Source organism: Gymnoscopelus braueri (genome assembly GCF_963280865.1).
Source record: "Gymnoscopelus braueri genome assembly, chromosome: 3".
NCBI lineage: Eukaryota > Metazoa > Chordata > Actinopteri > Myctophiformes > Myctophidae > Gymnoscopelus > Gymnoscopelus braueri.
The window spans coordinates 14,454,660-14,479,617 of NC_137612.1; the positions used below are offsets into that span (position 1 = coordinate 14,454,660).

The following is a 24,958-nucleotide window of genomic DNA, read 5'->3' on the forward strand; positions in this document are numbered from 1 at the left end:
ATACAAATATATAATATATATAATAAATAATATAAGTGACACCTAGAAAAGGTCTCACTGCATAAGTGTCATTCCAACATTTTAAGTATTTGCTGATCTTAAACATATCTTTATTATCATGTAAATCGCTACAAACTGAAAGTTTAGTATAGTTTTGACATCTTATCTACTTGTTAACTATGAAACATCTAATGATGTCAAACATTAAAGCCTCACTATGTAACTTGTTTTAATGAATAAAATGTAATTTTGTCCCATCTGTATGGTAGAGTATGATAATACAATATAACTTATACAATCTGTATGGTAGAGTATGTTAACACAATATAACTTATACAATCTGTATGGTAGAGTATGTTAATACCATATAACTTATACAATCTGTATGGTAGAGTATGTTAATACGATATAACTTATACAATTTGTATGTTAGTGTATGTTAATACGATATAACTTATACAATCTGTATGGTAGAGTATGTTAATACAATATAACTTATACAATCTGTATGGTAGAGTATGTTAATACAATATAACTTATACAATCTGTATGGTAGAGTATGTTAATAGAATATAACGTATACAATCTGTATGTTAATACAATATAACTTATACAATTGGAATGGTTGTGTGTTAAAGGTCATATCTCACTTAGACACAGGATCTAACACGAATTTTGACCTGATGGTCAAGATTACATTTATCCCTGCCCACTTGTTTCTCTCGCGACATCTGGCAACACTGGTTAGGAGGTCAGAGGAAACTAAACTTAAACTCAATCAGTCATTCTTCACAGTGAGAGACTCGAGGTGATCAGACAGACAGACAGACAGACAGACAGACAGTCAGACAGACAGTGAAATGGCTGTAGTTCTGGACCAGGACCAGTTAGGTTGTTGTTCTATCTGTGTGGACGTGCTGAAGGAGCCTGTGACTCTGCCCTGCGGACACAGTTACTGCTGCAGCTGCATTGAAGGAGCCTGGAACCAGGAGGCTGAGGAGAAGACCCTGTCCAGCTGTCCTCAGTGTAGAGAGACCTTCTGTCCACGTCCTGCTCTGAGGAGGAACCACATGCTGACTCAGGTGATGATGATGACAGAGAGCTGAATTAGCCTTGGATCAAGACGGTCAGCGGTCATAATCATATGGCCGTTCAAAATAGCCTTTACACTTCCGCACTTAGTACATCTACATAAACGTTCAGATTTCAAATATAAAGTGCTGACCTCATGGCCACGGATGCTGCAATTATGTACGGGTGCTCAGAAGGACCCGTATATTCTGTATTGTTCAATAAAAAGCATTTTATTCCAATCGGTGGCCATGACCTCGCATTTTCTCCTTATGGTTTCAACTGTGCAACCCTATCAGTTGGGAGGTGTATTGCACCCTGATACATTACAACTCTGTGAAAAAATGGCCACCGATCGGATTAAAATGCTTTTTATTGAACAATACGGAATATACAGGTATTTTTTGAGGGCTCGTACATAATTGTAACAATCATGGCCATGGGGTAAGCACTTTATATTTTAAATTTGAACGGTTGTGTATGTACGGACCCCAAGTGCAAAAGTGCAAAGCCTATTTTTAACTAACTCCAAGACTGTCATATAAGACAGTCTTGTATCAAGGCTAGAGCTGAATAATAATATGACTTTACTGATCACTTGGTTAGAATGTTATCATTAATGGTATAGGGTAAGTAAACGTCAGCGCGTGTTGACCACATAATCCACATAAAGTAAACTGACACTGGTAGGCTATAATCTGTAAGTAGGTCCATTACATTATTTTGAAATATGTCTGACCATGACTCATTGTGAGCATAGATTGTGAGCCTGTAAAGAAAGAATGACTAGAAAAGCCTACAATAACCACTTAGTTATTGTACTTTTGGCTTCGAAGATGTAATGCTAGTATGTACTGTTTACACTTTGGAAGAATGTATATCATCATTTATACTGTAGAAATAAATGTAAATTCTTAAAGAAGTCTGAATACTTATGTAAGGCATTGTAAAACAACGTGACCAAAGCTCAAAGGTCAGAACAGCCACAGTGTTCAGATAACATTCCTATGATCCTGTCACTTTCTTTCATTTCTCAGTGTCTTTTCATCATTCATGATTCATGAACCTGCAATTTAGGCATGTATCAGACACTCTTACCAGCAAGGTAAACTAAACACACACACAGAATGCAGAGAGACAGTGTAGAGCCTCAGTTAACTAGGATCACAGGTGAACCAAGAAGATTTTGTTAACCACAGGCCATAAGTCTCTTATTGTTTTTATTGAGAGGTTTTAGGTTCTCTCTTTTTATTGTAGTGGGGCTTCCGAGCGTAAGTTTTTCACATGTACCCAGGGGTGCAATGCTCACTGGACGGCCTTGCACGCCGTGCCGGAACCCATTTGACCAGGAGCACACGCAGGCACACGCATAGATTTAAAACTACTTTAAATTCGCACCTCAACAAAGTTTTCAAAGGCTCCCGACTCACACCTAGCGAATTAACATAGGAATAAGCCTAGATGCATATCAATTGTCCATTGTGTGACTTGCAGTGTAGGTGTTAAGCGACGTGCGTGTCACGTCATTGAAATAGAGTGCAAGAACATACCAAATGAGCATTGCATGCCTGCATGTACCAACCAGTGCATCTAAGTGACAATAAAGTGAATCTGAATCTACTTGCAGGTTTTGGAGAAACTGAGGAATCCAGATGTTCATCAGTCTTCTGTCTCTGCCGCTCCGCTCTACGCCGGCCCTGCGGACGTAGCCTGTGACCTCTGCCCCGGAAGCAGACGCCTCAAAGCCCTGATGTCCTGTCTGGGATGCCAGGTGTCCTACTGTGACACTCACTTCCAGCTTCACCACAATGTCACAGCGTGGAAGAAGCACAAGCTGGTCCCGGCCACGGCCCGCCTGCACCACAATATATGCTCCAGTCATGACAAGCAGATGGAGGTGTTCTGTCGCACGGACCAGCAGTGTATCTGCTACCTGTGTGCCATGGATGAACACAAGGGCCATGACACCGTGTCAGCGGCCGCAGAGAGGAACCACAGACAGGTACTGTAAAACCACAGTCACTGGACATTATATTAGCTAATGTTTGAAAAAACATCACATTTAGTAGAGCCGCCCACCCCCTAATGTTGTGACTTTTCACATGTCCCTGAAAGCTATCAGTATAAACTAGAAAAAGTGCTCCTCGGAGCACAGGTCTCCGCCAGGTCAGGTACGTTATTGTGGCCTCCTGGTGGCGCTATAATAGGCCACTGTGAAAAGGGTGCCATTTCTTCCTCGGCTTAGTGGGAATGTGCATGCATTCATGATTTGAGGCATTTTGTTGCAAAAATATGTTTTGCTAAAGTAGACCTGCTGGTGGCGCTATAACAGGGCAATGTGAAAAGGGGGGCATTTCTTCCGCGGCCTAGTGGGAATGTGCATGCAAATTTTCACGGAAATCGCACGCTGCGTTCATGATTTGAGGCATTTTGTTCAAAACGGACCAATCCTGCAAACTTTGGAAGCCAACCTTAGCCAATGAGGATGGAATATGGGAAATCGGACAGATCCGTGTTGATCACATGCCTATGGAGATACTGTGTACCGATTTGCAAATCTGTAGGAGCAAAAAATGCATTTTGCAAAAGTCAGCCTCATGGTGGCGCTATGACGGGCTGATCTGAAAAATGTGGGGCAGAGGTTCTGCTGTGGTATCCAGGGAGTGTGTGTGCACAGTTTCACAGCGACCGGGCCAACGGTGGCGGAGATTAGCTGGTCGCAGACAGAAGGACGGACACAGACACACACACACACACACACACACGGACACACGGACGGACGGACGGACAGGGGGTAAAACATACTCTCTCGCCATGCCTTTCGGCCTGGCGGAGACAATTAATGTATTGTGTCAACTGTTTCTTCACATTGTGTGTGAATCCAAACCAAACAACGTTTCAAACGTTGCTTTTTCTTGCAGAAACAGTTGGGGACGAGTCAGCAAAACCTCCAGCAGAAGATCCAGGAGAGAAAGAAGGAAGTGAAAGAGCTGAGACAGGTCATGGAGACCCTGAAGGTCAGTTCCCATCAGGCTAGTCAGTAGTTCCTGATATTCTTTTATTTACTGTGGCTACAGCAGTAGTTCCTAATATTCTTTTATTTACTGTGGCTACAGCAGTAGTTCCTAATATTCTGTTACTTACTGTGGCTACAGCAGTAGTTCCTGATATTCTGTTACTTACTGTGGCTACAGCAGTAGTTCCTGATATTCTGTTACTTACTGTGGCTACACCATAGACTGTAAAAAAAAAGAATGGACTAAGCTACGCCATTTTCTTTCTACAGACCGTAAATGAAGCCGATTGTTCAGGAATTTCAATATTGCGTCATATCCTGCGCAATGCAACCAGACCATTATTGGTTGGGTAGCTTGTCAATCAAGAGCGGGGGCAGGGAATGAATGCTATTGGTTGTGTAGCTAGTCAATCAAATCATCCCGCCCCATAGAGCATACCCTACTTTATCGTCAATTTTAAAATAAATGGGACCATAATTTACCAAAACGCATATCATGATGATTGAAAGGAGACTTTAAACTAGTGACTGGAAGCATATAGTATTTATGACAATGTTTATTAAGGTATGAAAATCAAGTCTAAAGCTCGTCAAAAACCCATCTGCTTGCATTAAGATAAATTATTTCGGACACCAACAGGGGTAAAACAGCGAAACTACAGGCCATTCATTAGAACTGTCACTTGAACTCTCTTCCTATTTCGACTCAATTTCAAAGCAGGAAGCTGGCTCCTTGGGCTACACACAGTAGTTACTGATATTCTGTTACTTACTGTGGCTACTGCAGCAGTAGTTCCTGATATTCTGTAGCCCATAGAGTGTACAGTGACAAATATCACCCTTGAAATTAAAGCTTTGAGAACCACTGCTATTGTAATTGTATAACAGACACGAAGTCCACATACCGGCACATACGGTTGTTGTGGTGACACAGATTCCGGCAGACCATGTCGCAACTGGGCTACAACTGTAAACTTTTAGTTTTCATATTTGGCAGCCTGGGCCATGTTCATAAGCTCGTTGTTAGAGGCCTTCAGATGGCTGGTCTCTCAAAGAGAAGAGCCAAACAGCTAGCAAAATATTGCTCAGTGTCAGCTATCATTGGCAGTCGCGCTATTTGGAGACGGCGCTGCTATTTGTACCCTTAAGCTGTATACTGACTGTTTGGCCCTACGTGTGTGTATAACTGTAACTGTTATTGCCTCTGTCGGCACGTATGCCGTAGTAACCCACAGTGTCAAACTGCACTACCAGTATTTGTGTCCTTTAGACCTTGTATTTATGTGGACATAAATAAATAATTCAAATGTGTGTGTGTGTGTGTGTGTGTGTGTGTGTGTGTGTGTGTGTGTGTGTGTGTGTGTGTGTGTGTGTGTGTGTGTGTGTGTGTGTGTGTGTGTGTGTGTGTGTGTGTGTGTGTGTGTGTGTACGTTTGACCACAGCCTAGAAGAAGCCTTTATAACTAAGGTGTTGAAGTATCAACTGCTAGAGCAGACCATGTCGCAACTGAGCTACAACTGTAAACTTTTAGTTTTCATATTTGGCAGCCTGGGCCATGTTCATAAGCTCGTTGTTAGAGGCCTTCAGATGGCTGGTCTCTCAAAGAGAAGAGCTAAACAGCTAGCAAAATATTGCTCAGTGTCAGCTATCATTTGCAGTCGCGCTATTTGGAGACGGCGCTGCTATTTATACCCTTAAGCTGTATACTGACTGTTTGGCCCTACGTGTGTGTATAACTGTAACTGTGATTGCTTCTGTCGGCACGTATGCCGGCCCATAGTAACCCACAGTGTCAAACTGCACTACCAGTATTTGTGTCCTTTAGACCTTGTATTTATGTGGATATAAATAAATAATTCAAATGTGTGTGTGTGTGTGTGTGTGTGTGTGTGTGTGTGTGTGTGTGTGTGCGTGCGTGCGTGCGTGCGTGCGTGCGTGCGTGCGTGCGTGCGTGCGTGCGTGCGTGCGTGCGTGCGTGCGTGCGTGCGTGCGTGTGTGTGTGTGTGGCAGAGCTCTGCAGAAGCAGCTGTGGAGGCCAGTGAGCAGATGTTCTCAGAGATGAAGGTGTGCGTGGAGAGGAGACACAGCCAGGTTAAAGACATGATCAGACATCAGGAGAAGACAGCTGTGTCCCAGGTTGAGGACATCCTGACACAGCTGGAGGAGGACATCGCACAGCTGGAGAGGACACACGCTGAGCTGGACGAGCTGTCCAACACTGATGACATCGTCCATTTCATTCAGGTTCTGTCCAACACTGATGACATCATATATTTCAGGTTTAGGTTTAACCCAAGAGGAAAATAGCAAGAGTCGCATTCTCCGGTTTACTTCCCGTTTCTGTGTGACGTAGGTGGACACCTTTTTAGGAGACAGGAAGCAAGTTGGAGTCTATTGATTCCAATGGAAGAGTGAACGTGAACACAGCTTCTGAACCATTCTTTAGCTCCATGGTTACTGAACTAAATATTGGAGCCGATCGTCACAAGACAAAAAATATGCACGATTTTCATACTAAAATAGCTTTTCTTTTTGTGACACAAATTAGGAGAAAATCGACTTTGTTATCGACTTTTCTCTATCCTAGCAACACACTCTCGCGAGATTTGGGAAGATATCTGAAGGGTCCATCTTGGTCCATCTGCAGTCTGATGGACGAGACATAGAGGGCTCTGTCCCTTATATTATATTTTATTATTATATTAGATTTTAACTCTATGCTCTGTCCCCATAAGATGTTCTAAAATCTGATGAACTGAGATTCTATATGTGAATGTAGTAGGCCTACAGTACGTGAAATCATTATGGACATTTAAAAAATTAAATACATTTTTTGTTCCAATGCTCAATAATATAAATTTCCATAAACTGTCTTGGTTTATGGGGTATGATTTGGGAATCATGACATTTTGCTAAACATAACATTCATGCTAAACACATTATAGTCTATAGTGGTAAAATATATACCTTATAAATAAAAGGACCTGTTACAATGTTGAGCAGAAACAGGAGCACATCTAGCATAATAAGACTGAATAATGCGTGTGTTTGTTGGGGGAATTTCTAAGGTTTCTTAAAAGCATCTTTTCCAATAACAGTTTACTTTCAAACATGTAAAGCATTTATTTTCTTCAATGAAGAAAATACACAAATACACATCCATATGACGTTGTCAGCCAGGGAGAGGGGACGGGGAGGGTGGTGGGATGGTCGGGGGAGAAGTAAACCACGCCTACTTAGGAGACCATTTGTAGGATTTTGTAGTACTACTTTGCCTCTAGTGGCTCCAATGGAGAATGTGTATCTTCCTATATCAACAATCTTTGGTTTAACTATAAACCTGAGTACATCGGCAATTTGAAAATAGTCAATCTACAAGCTCACACCGTATCGCCATTTGACGCGTTTTTTTTTACATTTCACTTGGAGCCTCAAGCATTTTTTCATACTGTGGACGCAATGGTGTTCTGGCTGGTTTATAGGGCTCGATGAGTTCTTTGAGATACACTGGTGCCTGTCCATTGAGAGCCTTGTATGTGAGGAGGAGAACCTTAAACTCTATTCTGTATTTAACCGGGAGCCAGTGCAAAGAGGCCAATGAAGGAGTGATATGATCTCTTCTTCTGGTTCCTGTCAGTATGTGCGCAGCGGCATTCTGGACTAGCTGCAGGCTATTTAGGGACTTACTTGGGCAGCCTGAGAATAAAGCGTTGCAATAGTCCAGCCTAGAAGTAACAAATGCGTGAACAAGTTTTCATTTTGGGACAGAATGTGCCTAACTTTTGCAATACTACTCAGGTGAAAAAAGAAAGTTCTTGAAATTTGTTTTATGTGGGACTGAAAGGACATATCTTGGTCAAACGTGACTCCCAGATTCTTTACAGTGGCCAATGGCCATAGAGTGTTTCATAATAATCAAATAGCTTGTTGTTATGTAAAAAGTCACATAACTGCTTGCCGACTGCTTTCTCAAGGATTTTAGAGAGAAATGGAAGGTTCGATATAGGTCTATAGGTAGCCAAAATGCCTGAGTCGAGAGTAGGCTTCTTGAGGAGAGGTTTGATGACAGCTACCTTAAAGGACTGTGGTACGTAGCCCGTCACCAGAGACATATTGATCATATCGAGTAGGGATGTACCAACCGGGGTCAGGACCTCTTTAAGTAATCTAGAGAAACTGTCCAAACAACTATGAAGTAGCAAACTATGACGCAACTATGAAGCAACTATGTCGCACAGCCACCCCTGAGGACACCACATCCGAGGGTGGTCCAGTAGGGGCTGAGAGCAGTAGGTTATCAATACTATCTCTGATAGTATTGATTTTACCATTGAAAAAAATCATGAAATCATTGCTGCTAAGGGATATAGGAATACGTGGATCAGTAGAGTCATGAATTTTTGTCAATTTGGCTAGAGTGTCAAAAAGGAACCTATGGTTGTTTTTGTTTTCCTCTATTAAGGATGAATAATAGGTGGCTCTGGCATTGCAGAGAGCCTTCCTATATATTTTATATATTAAGGCTGTTTTGGCAGGCTATACAGGATTCTTTCTGTTTGGTTGAACGCCATATCCTTTCAAGCTTACGTGACGTTCGCTTGAGATTTTTAGTTCCAGAGTTATACCATGGGGCTAGCTAGCCTCTGTTGCTTTATTACCCTCTTTCTTAAAGGAGCAACAGTGTGAAGCGTTGTCTGAAGGGAGCCTGTGACACTATCAACAAGGTGATCGACCTGAGAGGGGCTATAAGTATAGAGATCTTCAATTGTGTTGGAATATACTGAGTTGATGGCTAGATGGGTTCCTTAAATTTGCCCACAGCACTATCGGATAGATTTATACCAAAGACATTTTTGTCCAATGGTGAGTAATCAATTAAAATCTAAAGTTATGAAATAGTGGTCGGAAAGGTTCTCATTATATGGGAAGACTATGAGATGTTTAATTTCAATACCATAGACCAAAATAAAGGTCAATGTATGACATTTTTTCAACATGGAAACGAATATGACAAAATAATTGCGATTATCTCAAATAATTAGGATTAGACGGTTATGTAATAATTGTGACAGGCCTATTGAAAAGGTTTCATAAGCACTGATATAATTAATATTGATGCTTTTATTATTATTAATAATAATTTGTTCTCTCCAGAGCGTCCAGTGTGGGTCCAGCTCCAGTGGACCTCCAGTCTTACCCAGTGATGTTCTGTCCACTCTGAGCTCCTTCACTCAGCTGAGAGAAGATGTGTCTGCTCTGAGAGACACACTGGACCACGTCCTCACCACACCCTGGACACACACATCAAACACAGGTTACACACACACACACACACACACACACACACACACACACACACACACACACACACACACACACACACACACACACACACAGACACACACACACACACACACACACACACACACACACACACACACACACACACACACACACACACACACACACACACACACACACAGAGACACACACACACACACACACACACACACACACACACACACACACACACACACACACACACACACACACACACACACACACACACACACACACACACACTGATGGATGAATTTGAGGTTAATATTCAAGTGCCTGCTCCTGACCTGCAGTCTGATATAGGTGCCAAGGAAGGTCTCCTGGAGCGCGTCAAGGAACTGCAGGCTGAACAGGAGGATCGGGCACTCAGGAGCTTCAAGCTGACCATCACTGTGGACCCCAAGTATCACCCTAAGATCATTGGTCGCAAAGGTGCTATTATTACCAACATTCGCACTGAACATGATGTTAAAGGGATACTTCACTCTCCCGACGGGGACACATTTAAAAAAAATATTAAAAATAAATGAAAAAAGTTATGGAAAATTCATGGCCCCCTCACGCATTAGAGTGTCCTACTAATGTGTGAGGGGGCCATGAATTTTCCATAACTTTTTTCATTTATTTTTAATATTTTTTTTAAATGTGTCCCCGGCCCGAAAGTGAAGTATCCCTTTAACATCCAGTTTCCAGAGAAGAATGACGAGAACCAGGACCAGATTACCATTACTGGATATGAGCAAAACGCTACAGCTGCACGGGATGCTATCCAGGGTATTGTGGATGCCATCGACCATCTCCTCAATCTGGAAGAGGAATACATGTCAGACGTTGTTGAGAATGAGGCAAAGATGGCTTACATGAGACCCCCCGGGGGTGGTCCCTCTCCCTGGGGCCCCAAGCACTTCTAAATGGCTTCCCTCAGACGGGCCTCAACTCAAACCCGACAAATCTTCCCTGTTATTGTCCCCTTCTTGACCTAGACTGACCGCTGACCCTCGAAGGCTTCAGTTCTGAGACTGTCATGCTTCCCTGTCTACTTCTCGTCTGCCTTCGCAGAATCATGATGAAATCTGAAGTGCTTTCGGAAACTGTAATTGACTTGTGAGCTTTGTTATCTGCACTCAACAAATACTGTCTTCTGCAAAAAAGGAAAAGATATATATCGCTGGGTTGTTGGCGTTAAGTCTATACAGGCAGTATGACCCATGTTTTAAATGTTGCTAGACCTGTCATAACATGTCATTGTGGTTTGAATTGTTATACCAAATGCAAAGGTGGCCAGATAACCTCGGAAAGTTTCTACAATTTACTGAGCTGCCCTTCGTAGTTGCCTTTGCAGGCTAGGGCAAAGGGATTGAGTTACTGCTGGCCTGGCTGGTTGGTTCCGACATGACATTTGACCAATGTGGTGGCCAGCTGTTTCAGTAAGCCCTCCCCTTCCTGCATTCCTCATGTAGCCGAGTGAAATCTGTCAACTGTTAGTCTTCAAGCACATTTTAGTGATTGTCCCAGCCCCAGCCTAGTTCAGAGTTTCCCCTTCAAAGAAAAGGGTTTTCCTCGGTTCACACGACTCAAAAAGAAAAAAAGTGGGACCTGCATTTTTTTTAAACATAATTATACTAGATGATAATTGCTATAAAGTACTGTTCAGATTTTAATCTTGTGTTCTGGGTATTAAATTCGTACCCAAGGAGGGGTTGCTGGTCCATTGTGGAACCTTGGGTCGTCAACCTTTACTTTATAGAGTGTGAGTCAGAAGGCAGGCCTTGGTCAGAAGGCAGGCCTTGATAGCCACAGCTTTGATATACTGAATGTAAAAGATAAGGACTTCAGAATTCTCCAGGCGCTCAACTGAACGCTTGTTTGCATGCAGACTTTGATGTGGAGCGAATTGCCTTCGAGATATATCAGGTGGTATTGTTTTAATATCAATAATTTGCTGTTCTGTTATTCACATATTATAGAGGGAATCTCCCTTGTTTGTCAATAAAGATAACCTGACTCCATCAAATGGAAGAAGCTTGCGACACACATTTTGTTTCACTGCCTACTTCCATCTGAGACTCCGGTAGCAGAATCGATGACAAACAGCGTTTCGTTTTTTCAAGATACTTAGCAGATGATTGGATGATCCCGCCCCTAGCAGCCGCTGATTGGTTCGCAAACGCAGCGACCGGGCAGCTCTACTCCCTGTGCAATCCCAGACTCCTTCCTGAAATCAAATGCAAATGAGATTTCCGGAGGGAGGGGGGTTTACCAGGCTACAATAAAGATGCCTTGCTCAGGTGAACGGTAATTTCTGTGTATGTCGTCTATAAACTGGACTTTAGGGTTTTATTGAACCAAGAGTGACAGGACTGCCACGGCAACACACACACACACACACACACACACACACACACACACACACACACACACACACACACACACACACACACACACACACTTGGTCAGATGAATGGTCAACCAGCCATCATAGTAAACAGTGGATTGTTAAAGTCAGAAGACAGTTGATTGATTTGCTGCCAATAGACAACTACTGTAACTAGCTAATAGATACTGTATGTTACAGTATGATTGGAAAACCAGTCAGATTGAAAAAGGAGTGCTCGTTTTCTTCAAGTTCACCTCCCGCGCTCCCCAGTGGCGGGGCGGGGAGTCAAAAAAAGAAATTACGTCTCGGAGGTACCGAGATTAGGGGGGACGATGATTTACGATTCTGTCCCTATCGACATAACTCGGACGGCGGAAGGTTTTGTTCATTTTTTGTTTATTTAATCGGATCCCCAATAGCTGACGCCTTAACATCAGCTAGTCTTCCTGGGGTCCAAGACATTAAAATACATTAACAAAAACATCCAGCATATCACAGTGTATTACAAAGAAATACTAAAACAGCTAAAACATAATAATACATACATTTTACAAAAGTCGATTATCACATAAAAATAGATACCAACAGGGATACAACGGATTAAAAAAGTAGCACTATCAATCTCGTATGTAAGAAAATATGTTACTGTTTGTATTGAGTGTACATGGTGAATTCGGTACGGCAACTCGCTCACCTTTAAGCTCACTCGGCGGTGCCTCTTGTGGCTCAAATCACCTTCAGACGGCGCTCAGTCTGTGAAAACGAGTGAACCTTATTCAATCTGACTGGTTTTCCACTCATACTGTGACAGATACACTGATAAACCAAAATGACTCTTGGGTAGAGGGTTGGGTTGTGTAGTTACCTTGCCATGACGTTACTCCAAGTATTGATGAGATATCTTCAGTAGTTGCTCTGTTGATTAGAAATGTGTTCCAAAATAATAAGTATACTATTACATAATAGTAGACGTACATTGCACAGTGAAACAGCTCTCCAAGTCTCTCTTTTGGCACATAAATGAACACAAAGTGGATCATATATCTATGTCTATGTCTGTCCATCTATATATTTCCCATTGGCCCCTCTGGTGCCTCCCACATTGAAAAGGTGCTTTAGAGGTCATTCTTCAGTGTGATGTCTTCTTCATCTAACTCAGCGCTACTCAACTCGCGGGCCGTATGCGGCCCCAACACAGCGTCTCGGCGGCCCCTTGTGGTCAAACCCCCCCCCCCCCCCCCTTTTTTTTTTTTTTAAGCACAGGATAAAAATATACATTTCCGTTCAAATATATGGGTTGCTAAAAAAAAAACAAAAAAACAAACAGACAGACATACATACAGGTGCGTCAATTGTTACAGGTATAATGCAGTTTTCTATGCATTTCGCCCAGGGTAGGTGTCCCTTAGTTCAATCTCTGGGAGTTGGCAACCCTAACCTTGCCATACCTTAGCTTTTGCTGAACTGATGCCACTGGACATACACACAAAATAAACAGGTACAGTGAAAAGAATATGATGTCAAAATGTAAATTTTCTTATAACAATAACAATGTGTAGTGTGTGTTACAAAATCGAAAAATCCAAAAATAGGACCGTCATTTTTAGCTTGCGGCCCCTTGGACTTTTGGTATTTTGCTGAGTGGCCCCTGAGCCATCTTAAGTTGAGTAGCCCTGATCTAACTTCACTTATTTCTTGTGTCTCCAGAGTCTCCAGCTGATGTTTCACAGCCAGCAGAGCCTCAGACCAGAGAGGAACTCTTACAATGTGAGTCCATGTTCAGGCTGAGTATTATCTGACAAACCCTCATAAACAGGTTGATGAGAGTTTAATTCATGATATTTTGTCATGTGTTCTCACAGATTCCTGTCCACTCTCATTGGATGTGATCACAGTACACGGCAACCTCTCCCTGTCAGAGGAGAACAGGAAGGTGACCAGACATCAAGGTTCCTCCCTATACCCTGATCATCCAAAGAGATTTTTGTTTTACCGTCAGGTGTTGTGTAGAGAGAGTCTGACTGAACGTTGTTACTGGGAAGTAGAATGGATTGAGAAAGAATGGGTTTATATAGCCGTCTCTTATGAAGACATCAACAGACAGGATCGTTTTCAGTCAGGCTTTGGATTCAATTCAAAGTCCTGGTGTTTAAGATGCATAGGTGACGACTGCTGGTTCACACACAACAGCATTGATACTAAAGTGACAAAGCCCGCTAGTTCCACCACAGTTGGGTATAATGATGGGTACAAGCATACTGTCACCAGGGTGGGGGTGTACCTGGACCACAAGGCAGGTACTCTGTCCTTCTACAGTGTTTGTGACAACACAATGAGCCTCCTCCATACAGTTCACACCACCTTCACACAACCTCTCTATGCAGGGATAGGGCTTCATGGTCCCAATGATCAACATATAATTAATTATCATACGTCTGTAAATCATACAGCAGAGGTGTGTAAGATGTGGTAGACATGTTTAAACCTGATCCTCATATTCAGTTGAAAACCTTGCCAATGTTCCAGGGAAAGAGAAGCTCATAGCATATACAGTATAGAGCATCGCAGTTCCCGCCCACTTCCTGGTTTTTCCTGGTGCCGGAAGGAAAAACTCAATGCATTTTTCCCATTGACATTTCCAAAAAAAATTATATCAATTAATTTAAGCCTAGAATCAAGCCATCCAGGGTCCTGGTGAATCATGACCATAAAACATTTTTTTCTGTGATTTATTTTATTTTATATTTCATTATATGATATACTATATTTAATAAATACCCTTTGTTTTGCCGTTTTCCAAAAAAAATAATCACAGAATCAAACGTTTTATGGTCATGATTCACCAGGACCCTGGATGGCTTGATTCTAGGCTTAAATTAATTGATATAAATATTTTTGGAAATGTCAATGGGAAAAATGCATTGAGTATTTTGCAGTGGAACCCGGAAGGGGCGGGAACTGCGATGCTCTATAGGCACTACTTGTTGGATAAATTGGTAGATGCTATTTTTGCTTGTTTATTTGTTTATTTCCACATATAAAATAAAGAAAAGATACCAAATTGTGAAATATTACGTAAAAAAGAGGCAAACGTGAAAATATACGATCTACAAGCTCATATTATTTTTACTGCCTCACAGCGAGGCGTTGTGAGCTTGTAGATCGGCTATTTTCACAACGTTTGCCTCTTGCGTAATATTTGGCAATTTGGTATTAAAGAGGTCTTTAAAGTCATTAAATTGTAACTTGTGCAGAAGCTAATAATTTGGGGACCCCCCTTTGGGTCCCAACCCCCAGTTTGGGAACCACTGCTGTAGGCTCTTTTTCAATGCTGTGGGATGATAGGAATCACACATTTAGAAAAGAGTGTTTCTGTCTGTAGGCTTGCTATAAAGGTTGGTAATGATGAGAGTTATTTTCATCTATCTTGATAATATCCATAAAGTTGATGTCCTCCTTCCTGCTCATTAAAGCTGTATAACCACAAATACTCCTCTGTACCAGTAGAGGGCGGTGCAGTGCCACACAGCCACAGCATGCAGCTGTGTGCATTGATGACTTGATTGATTGATTGAATACTTTATTTAGAAGTTTGCAGAAAAAAAGCACATGAAAGTACAGTTTAAATACAAGGTCAACTAAATAGGATTAAAAAGCCCATGACAGCCTAATATCTTGTTTCAAATGGGGGTCCCCATGTACTCAATTCATAGTGCCATTTAAATGACAGACAGATATACACTATGCTGAACATATAAACAGTTTACAAATTGAAAAATAAGAAAAACAAAAATATGAACAGTAAATAGTTTGATGGGGGGAAAAAGGGTGGGGGGGGGGGGTAGGTTATGACTTTTACAGGGGCCAGATTTGAATTGCAGCAGAGTAGGGTTTTACTCTCCTTCACTGCTTTTGGTCTCACTGTACAAGGGTCATTCCAACATTTTAAGTATTTGCTGATCTTAAACATATCTTAATTATCATGTAAATCGCTGTACAAACTGAAAAAGTTTAGTTTTCTTTTGACACATCTTCTGATCTATCAAATGATGTCAAACATTAAAGCCTCACTATGTAACTTTCTTTAATGAATAAAATGTAATGTTGTCCAATTTGTATGGTAGAGTATTTTAATACAATATAACGTATACAATCTGTATGGTAGAGTATGTTAATACAATATAACTTATACAATCTGTATGGTAGAGTATGTTAATACAATATAACTTATACAATCTGTATGGTAGAGTATGTTAATACAATATAACTTGTACAATCTGTATGGTAGAGTATGTTAATACAATATAACTTATATAATCGGGGTGTTTGTGTGTTAAAGGTCACCATGTCTAACCTAGACACAGGATCTGACACGAATTTTGACATGATGGTCATAATCACATTTATCCCTGGCCGCTTGTTTCTCTTGTCACATCTGGCAACACTGGTTAGTAGGTCAGAGGAAACGAAACTTTAACTCAGTCAGTCGTTCTTCACAGAGAGAGACTAGAGGTGATCAGACAGTCAGTCAGTGAAATGGCTGTAGTTCTGGACCAGGATCAGTTAGGTTGTTGTTCTATCTGTGTGGACGTGCTGAAGGAGCCTGTGACTCTGCCCTGCGGACACAGTTACTGCTGCAGCTGCATTGAAGGAGCCTGGAACCAGGAGGCTGAGGAGAAGACCCTGCCCAGCTGTCCTCAGTGTAGAGAGACCTTCTGTCCACGTCCTGCTCTGAGGAGGAACCACATGCTGGCACAGGTGATGATGATGATAAAGAGCTGAATTAGCCTTGGATCAAGACGGTCAGCGGTCATAATCATATGGCTGTCTTGGAGATAGTTCAACATAGTCTTTGCACTTTCGCACTTAGGGTCCGTACATCTACATAAACGTTCAGATTTCAAATATAAAGTGCTGACCTCATGGCCACGGATGTGGCAATTATGTACGGGTGCTCATAAAGGACCCGTATATTCTATATTGTTCAATAAAAAGCATTTTATTCCAATCGGTGGCCATGACCTTGCATTTTCTCCTTATGCTTTCAACTGCGCAACCCTATCAGTTGGGAGGTGTATTGCACCCTGGTACATTACAACTCTGTGAGAAAATGGCCACCGATCGGATTAAAATGCTTTTTATTGAACAATACGGAATACACGGGTACTTCTGAGGGCTCGTACATAATTGTAACAATCGTGGCCATGGGGTAAGCACTTTGTATTTTAAATTTGAACGGTTGTGTAGATGTACGGACCCCAAGTGCAAAAGTGCAAAGCCTATTTTTAACTAACTCCAAGACTGTCATATAAGACAGTCTTGTATCTAGGCTAGAGCTGAATAATAACATTACTTTACTGATCACTTGGTTAGAATGTTATCATTAATGGTAGGGTAAGTAAACGTCAGCGCGTGTTGACCACATAATCCACGTAAGGTAAACTGACATTGGTATAATCTGTAAGTAGGTCCATTACATTATTTTGAAATATGTCTGACTATGACTCATTGTGAGCATAGATTGTGAGCCTGTAAAGAAAGAATGACTAGAAAAGCCTACAATAACCACTTAGTAATTGTGGTTTAAAACTACTTTTGGCTTCGAAGATGTAATGCTAGTATGTACTGTTTACACTTTGGAAGAATGTATACAGCATCATTTATACTGTAGAAATAAATGTAATTTTTTAAAGAAGTCTGAATACTTATGTAAGGCATTGTAAAACAACGTGACCAAAGGTCAGAGCAGCCACAGTGTTCAGATAACATTCCTATGATCCCACATCTCACATTCTATCATTGCTCAGTGTCTTTTCATCATTCATGATTCATGAACATGCAATTTAGGCATTTATCAGACACTCTTACCAGCAAGGTAAACTAAACACACACACACAGAATGCAGAGAGACAGTGTAGACTAGAGCCTCAGTTAACTAGGATCACAGGTGAACCAAGAAGATTTTGTTAACCACAGGCCATCAGTCTCAGAAGGAAACTGACTGTTTAACAACCCTCAGCACTTTGCACTTTCACTGATATGTGCCCTGCTTTTATTGTTTTTATTGAGAGGTTTTAGGTTCTCGCTTTTTATTGTAGTGGGGCTTCCGAGCGTACGTTTTTCACATGTACCTAACCAGTGCATCTAAGTGACAATATAGTGAATCTGAATCAACTTGCAGGTTTTGGAGAAACTGAGGAATCCAGATGTTCAGCTGTCTTCTGTCTCTGCCGCTCCGCTCTACGCCGGCCCTGCAGACGTAGCCTGTGACCTCTGCCCCGAAAGCAGATGCCTCAAAGCCCTGATGTCCTGTCTGGGATGCCAGGTGTCCTACTGTGACACTCACCTCCAGCCTCACTACAGTGTTCCTGCATTTAAGAAGCACAAGCTGGTCCCGGCCACGGCCCGCCTGCACCACAAGAAGTGCTCCAGTCATGACAAGCCGATGGAGGTGTTCTGTCGCACGGACCAGCAGTGTATCTGCTACCTGTGTGCCATGGATGAACACAAGGGCCATGACACCGTGTCAGCGGCCGCAGAGAGGAGCCACAGACAGGTACTGTGATAGCCTACCTACACATATATGTTTTTGTATCTGTATCAACAAGCAACGTCAATTTTCAATGGAGACATTTCACTGTTCTACTGAAAAGTGGAATAGTAGTAATACTAATACTAATAGTAGTAATAGTAATAACAGTAAGACCTTAGTATAATGTTCTAAAATTGCATTATTGGAATTATTTCCTTGACACAAATAAACATTCCATTTGAGTTGGAGCTGTTGTTTCCCTGTTTGTTTCTCATTGATGTTTATGTTGTTTGTTGATGTTGAGGAAAAGGTTGATACGTGTATCAGGGTCTTAAGACCACAGTCTCTTACTGGACAAGATATTAGCTGATGTTTGAAAAAACATCACATTTTAACATACTTTAATTATTTCCATGCATGAGAAGAAGGCAGACTTCCTGGTTAGACGAAGAGGAATCACACATATAGAAGAGAGACTAGCAGACCGCCCGCCCCCTAATGATGTGACACATGTCCCTGAACTGAAAGCTATCAGTGTATAAATGAATGTATTGTTGTGTCAACTGTTTCTTCACATTGTGTGTGAATCCAAACCAAACAACTTTCCAAATGTTGCTTTTTCTTGCAGAAACAGTTGGGGACAAGTCAGCAAAACCTCCAGCAGAAGATCCAGGAGAGAAAGAAGGAAGCGAAAGAGCTGAGACAGGTCATGGAGACCCTGAAGGTCAGTTCCCATCAGGGTACTTAGTAGTTCCTGAAATTCTGTTACTTACTTTGGCTACAGCAGTAGTTCCTGATATTCTGTTACTGTGACTACAGCAGTAGTTCCTGATATTCTGTTATTTACTGTGGCTACAGCAGTAGTTCCTGATATTCTATTACTTATTGTGGCTACACAGTAGTTCCTGATATTCTGTCACTTACTGTGGCTTCAGCAGAATTTCCTGATATATATTCTGTAGCCCATAGAGTATACAGTGACAAATATCACCCTTGTTAAGCAGAGCTCTGCAGAAGCAGCTGTGGAGGCCAGTGAGCAGATGTTCTCAGAGATGAAGGTGTGCGTGGAGAGGAGACACAGCCAGGTTAAAGACATGATCAGACATCAGGAGAAGACAGCTGTGTCCCAGGTTGAGGACATCCTGACACAGCTGGAGGAGGACATCGCACAGCTGGAGAGGACACACGCTGAGCTGGACGAGCTGTCCAACACTGATGACATCGTCCATTTCATTCAGGTTCTGTCCAACACTGATGACATCATGCATTTCATTCAGGTTCTGTCCAACACTGATGACATCGTCCATTTCATGCATTTCAGGTTTAGGTTTAACCACTTAAAACCTGATTACATCCGATCGACAAGCTCACAACGTGTCGCCATGCGACGCGTTGTGAGCTTGTAGATCTGCTATTTTTGAAATGTCTTTAAAAAAAGTGGAATAGTTGTTGAAACATTTTAAGAACACAAACCTTGTAAGAGGGTCCCTGGCACAAAATATTTTCTGATGAGGGGTCTGTGGCCAAATACATATTCATTTAAGGGCCCTTGATAGTTAAAGGTTTTAGAAGCACTGATATAATTAATATTGATGCTTTTATTATTAATAATAATAATCTCTCCAGAGCGTCCAGTGTGGGTCCAGCTCCAGTGGACCTCCAGTCTTACCCAGTGATGTTCTGTCCACTCTGAGCTCCTTCACTCAGTTGAGAGAAGATGTGTCTGCTCTGAGAGACACACTGGACCACGTCCTCACCACACCCTGGACACACACATCACACACAGGTTACACACACACACACACACACACACACACACACACACACACACACACACACACACACACACACACACACACACACACACACACACACACACACACACACACACACACACACACACACACTTGGTCAGATGAATGGTCAACCAGCCATCATAGTCAACAGTGGATTGTTGAAGTCCGAAGACAGTTGATTGATTTGCTGCCAATGGACAACTACTGTAAAAAAAAACAGTCAGATTGAAAAAGTTGTGCTTGTTTTCTTCTAGTTCACCTCCTGCGCCCCCCCCCCCCCCCCCCCCCCCGTCAAATAAATAAATGATGTCTCGGAGGTACCGAGACTAGGGGGGACGAGGATTTACGACTCTGTCCCTATCGACATAACTTGGACGGTGCTGAGTTGTCTGAAGGTGACTTCATAACGCTCGGCAGGGCGACTCGCTCGCCTGAGCTCGCTCGGCGGTGTCTCTCGTGGCTCAAGTCACCTTCAGGCGGGGCGCCTCAGTCTGTGAAAACGAGTGCACCTTATTCAGTCTGACTGGTTTTCCATTCATACTGTGACTAGCCTGAGGCTACGAGCTCAATCCATGGTCTTGAAGGGCGGACCCAAACACAGCCGCCCGGATTTTGCGTGGCTTCCTATTGCTTCACCAATCTATGTCCCCGCCTCCCCTCCCCTCCCCCCCTCGGCCTGTGCACGGAGCACGCTGACCCCACCAAATTTAGAGCGACGCCCCTCTGCACTCTGATTGGTTAGGAGATAACAAGGTCCAAGACCATCGTTCCTGCATGGCTCCCCCAGGCTTTTTTTCTTTTGTAACAAAAAAAAAAGCCTGGGTTTCCGAGGCTATACTGTGACAGATACACTGATTAACCAAAATCTGTGGTTTTCAACCAGTGGTCCGGGGACCCAGCGAAATTTGTTAACATAGCGTCAGAATCACTTTAACCACTTAGCTTTGGCTATTCAAAAATAGCAGATATACAAGCTCATAGCTCAAGATATACAAGCTCATAGCGCGGCACCGAGTGCCGCGCTATGAGCTTGTATATCTGCTATTTTAGAAAAATCTTGAAAATGTGTGCATATCTTTGAATATATATATTTTTTAAAGATAAATGTTTTAACTCAAATCTTTGCTTCTGGGGGTCCCTGGCACAAAACATTTTCAGATGGGGTCCGCGGCCAAATGTATATCAATTTAGGGGTCCTAGGCATGAAAAAGGTTGAAAACCACTGATCTAAATGACTCTTGGGTAGAGGGTTGGGTTGTGTAGTTACCTTGTCATGATGTAACTCCAAGTATTGATGAGATATCTTCAGTAGTTGCTCTGTTGATTAGAAATGTATGTTCCAAAATACTAGTATACTATTACATAATAGTAGACGTACATTGCACAGTGAAACAGAATCAGAATCAGAATCAGAATCAGTTTTATTGTCACATCACAGGTTTACAAGGTAAAAAAGTGGGTGAAATTCTTTTTTGTACATCGTTCCCATCGCAACGTTAGTTTCCATAGAAAGAAGAGGGGGGGGGGGAGAAGAAGAGGGTGGGGGGTAAGTGGGAAGGAGATCAGAACAAGAGAGCAACAGAAGGCCAGACAAGTTATCTACATATTTACAAATTACCTGAGATAATAAAAACTAAAAAAAACTAAACTAAGGTGCCTGAGCATAGCAGCAATGTATTGTATACTGTGCATGTTATACTTATACTGTGCATGATAGACAATGGACGTTAAGGTGCTTAGAGGAAAAGGAGCACAATAAAAAAGACCAAACGCACTGACCAAAAGTCAGTGCGTTATACAAGGGATTAAGGTGCAAAAGGTCAGTGCGTGTCCACCTAGAGTGGACTGACCCTATTATAATCCGCAGGTAGCTCCATGAGGGAGTGCAACAAAAAGTCATTTGTACCTGGTGTAGTCCACAGGTGTGTCCGAGGGGGGGCTAAAGTCCAAGTCATTGTCCCTGGTATAATCCACAGGTGTGTTCAGGAAGAGCCAGAAAAGTCTGCGCTGGCCTATGCCTCATTCAGGCTTATGCCCCATTCAGCATTCTGACAGCAGCCGGATTGAAACTACACCAGTACCTGGTGGTGGAACTCTTGATACTGCGGTAGAGCCCCTTGCCCGGTCGCGGTCGTTGTAGGGGGTTGAACAGTCTGTGACTTGGGTGGTGCTTGTCCTTGATGATGCGCTTGGCTTTGACCACGCACCGCTTTTTGTACAGTTCCTGGAGCGCTGGGAGCTCGATTCCCATTATCCGCTCTGCCGATCGCACTACTCGTTGTAGGCTGATCTTTTCTCGGGCAGTGCAGTTCCCGTACCAGGCCGTGACACAGCCTGTTAGGATGCCTTCGACAGAACTGTTGTAGTACAGCCTGAGGATGCGACGTCCTACTCCGAGCTTCTTCAGGCGGCGGAGCCAGTACAGTCGCTGCTGAGCCTTTTTCCTCACGTGTGTGGAGTGCGTCTCCCATTTGAGGTCCTCCTCGAACGGCTCTCCAAGTCTCTCTTTTAGCACATAAATGAACACAAAGTGGATCATATATCTATGATATCTATGTCTGTCCATCTATATCTTTCCCATTGAACCCTCTGGTGCCTCCCACATTGAAAAGGTGATTTAGAGGTCATTCTTCTTCAGTGTGATGTCTTCTTCATCTGACTTATTTCTTGTGTCTCCAGAGTCTCCAGCTGATGTTTCACAGCCAGCAGAGCCTCAGACCAGAGAGGAACTCTTACAATGTGAGTCCATGTTCAGGCTGAGTATTATGACAAACCCTCATGAACAGGTTGATGAGAGTTTAATTCATGATATTTTGTCATGTGTTCTCACAGATTCCTGTCCACTCTCATTGGATGAGAACACAATACAAGCTCTGCTCTCCCTGTCAGAGGAGAACAGGAAGGTGACCAGACAACAAAGCCCCAAACATCGCCCAGATCATCCAAAGAGATTTTCATTTTATCGTCAGGTGTTGTGTAGAGAGAGTCTGACTGAACTTTGTTACTGGGAAGTAGAATGGAATGAGAAAGAATGGGTTTATATAGCCGTCTCTTATGAAGACATCAACAGACAGGATCGTTTTCAGTCAGGCTTTGGATTCAATTCAAAGTCCTGGTGTTTAAGATGCATAGGTGACGACTGCTGGTTCACACACAACAGCATTGATACTAAAGTGACGAAGCCTACTAGTTCCACTACAGTTGATTTAGAAGGGTTCACGGATACTGTCACCAGGGTGGGGGTGTACCTGGACCACAAGGCAGGTACTCTGTCCTTCTACAGTGTTTGTGACAACACAATGAGCCTCCTCCATACAGTTCACACCACCTTCACACAACCTCTCTATGCAGGGATAGGGCTTCATGGTCCCAATGATAAAGTACGTATGCGTAATTGTCCTCCTACTAAGGCTAAGGATGTATATCATACAGCAGAGGTGTGTAAGATATGGTAGACATGTTTAAAGACACCTGATCCTCATGTTCAGTTGAAAACCTTGCCAATGTTCCAGGGAAAGAGAAGCTCATAGCATATAGGCACTGCATATTGGATACATTCGTAGATGCTAGTTTTGCTTGTTTGTTTGTTTGTTTTCACAATTAAAATAAAGAAAAGATACCAAATAATCAAATATTACATTAAAAATCACACCCTGTGTGAAGTGGGCGGTGTCTTGCTAGCTAATCACAATACTGAATGGAGTCAACCAATCATGTACAAAAAATAAATACATTTATTGAAACACTCTTTATGATGGAAGAAACCATAACATAACATAAAAAAAAACAAATTTATGGTTTTTTTTAAAGTTATGGTTTCTTATATAGGGCTATGCACATGTGTCATGTGACACTGGCCAATCACAGTCCTGAATAGACTGTGATTGGCCAATCACGGTGCAGGGTTAGGCGGGGTACATTTTTGGCCAATCACAGCGCAGGATTTGTTGTACAAATATCCAAACCTCACTTATAGGGGCGGTTTCACCGCCCTAAAAGAGGCAAACATGAAAATAGACAATCTAAAGCTCATATTATTATTACTGCCTCGCACAGCGAGGCGTTGTGAGCTTGTAGATTGGCTATATTCACAAAGTTTGCCTCTTACGTAATATTTGACATAAAGAGGTCTTTAAAGTCATTAAAATTGTAACTTAAAAAATGTGCTGAAGCTAATAATTTGGGGAACCCCCTTTGGGTCCCAACCCCCAGTTTGGGAACCACCGCTGTAGACTCTTTTTCAATGCTGTGGGATGATAGGAATCACACCTTTTAGAATTTAGTAGTGTTTCTGTCTGTAGTGTTGTTATTTTCAACTTTGTTTTCGTATCACTAGAAAATGTCTTGTCCTCCTTCCTGCCCATTAAAGCTGTATAACTACAAATACTCCTTTGTACCAGTAGAGGGCGGTGCTGTGCCACACAGCCACAGCATGTAGCTGTGTGCATTGATGACTGACAGGGGACTTGATGTAACCAATACAAAGATATAATATACTGTATATAATAAATAAGGGACACGTAGAAAAAGTCTCACTGTAGGCTATATATATCACTGTCATTCCAACATTTTAAGTATTTGCTGATCTTAAACAGGTCTTATGTATCATGGAAATCGCTGTACACAAGTTTAGTTTTTTGACACATCTTCTGATCTACATGTTAACTATGAAACATCTAATGATGTCAAACATTAAAGCCTCACTATGTAACTTTTAATTGTGTCCAGTCTGTATGGTAGAGTATGTTAATACAATATAACTTATACAATCTGTATGGTAGAGTATGTTAATACAATATAACTTATACAATCTGTATGGTAGAGTA

The 24,958-nt window shown here is 42.2% G+C and overlaps 2 protein-coding genes across 3 annotated transcripts; both read left to right on the forward strand.

Moving 5' to 3' along the window:
* The first annotated feature begins 839 nt into the window (after positions 1–839).
* Positions 840–14,324, forward strand: LOC308082241 (tripartite motif-containing protein 16-like). Its single transcript, XM_080423921.1, has 7 exons — positions 840–1,082; positions 2,699–3,073; positions 3,993–4,088; positions 6,098–6,331; positions 9,242–9,401; positions 13,512–13,571; positions 13,667–14,324. The coding sequence occupies exons 1-7, from the start codon at positions 861–863 to the stop codon at positions 14,275–14,277; spliced, it is 1,758 nt and encodes a 585-aa protein (XP_080280047.1). The 5' UTR covers positions 840–860; the 3' UTR covers positions 14,278–14,324.
* A 2,002-nt stretch (positions 14,325–16,326) lies between these two features.
* On the forward strand, positions 16,327–23,757 carry LOC308082070 (E3 ubiquitin-protein ligase TRIM47-like). Of its 2 annotated transcripts, XM_080423680.1 has the most exons (8): positions 16,327–16,562; positions 17,986–18,360; positions 18,965–19,060; positions 19,341–19,574; positions 19,963–20,122; positions 22,812–22,871; positions 22,965–23,516; positions 23,565–23,757. In XM_080423680.1, the coding sequence occupies exons 1-8, from the start codon at positions 16,341–16,343 to the stop codon at positions 23,585–23,587; spliced, it is 1,722 nt and encodes a 573-aa protein (XP_080279806.1). In that variant the 5' UTR covers positions 16,327–16,340; the 3' UTR covers positions 23,588–23,757. The 2 variants fall into 2 exon arrangements, with proteins under 2 accessions (XP_080279806.1, XP_080279805.1); XM_080423679.1 differs by having other exon boundaries at positions 22,965–23,757.
* Positions 23,758–24,958: the final 1,201 nt, after the last annotated feature.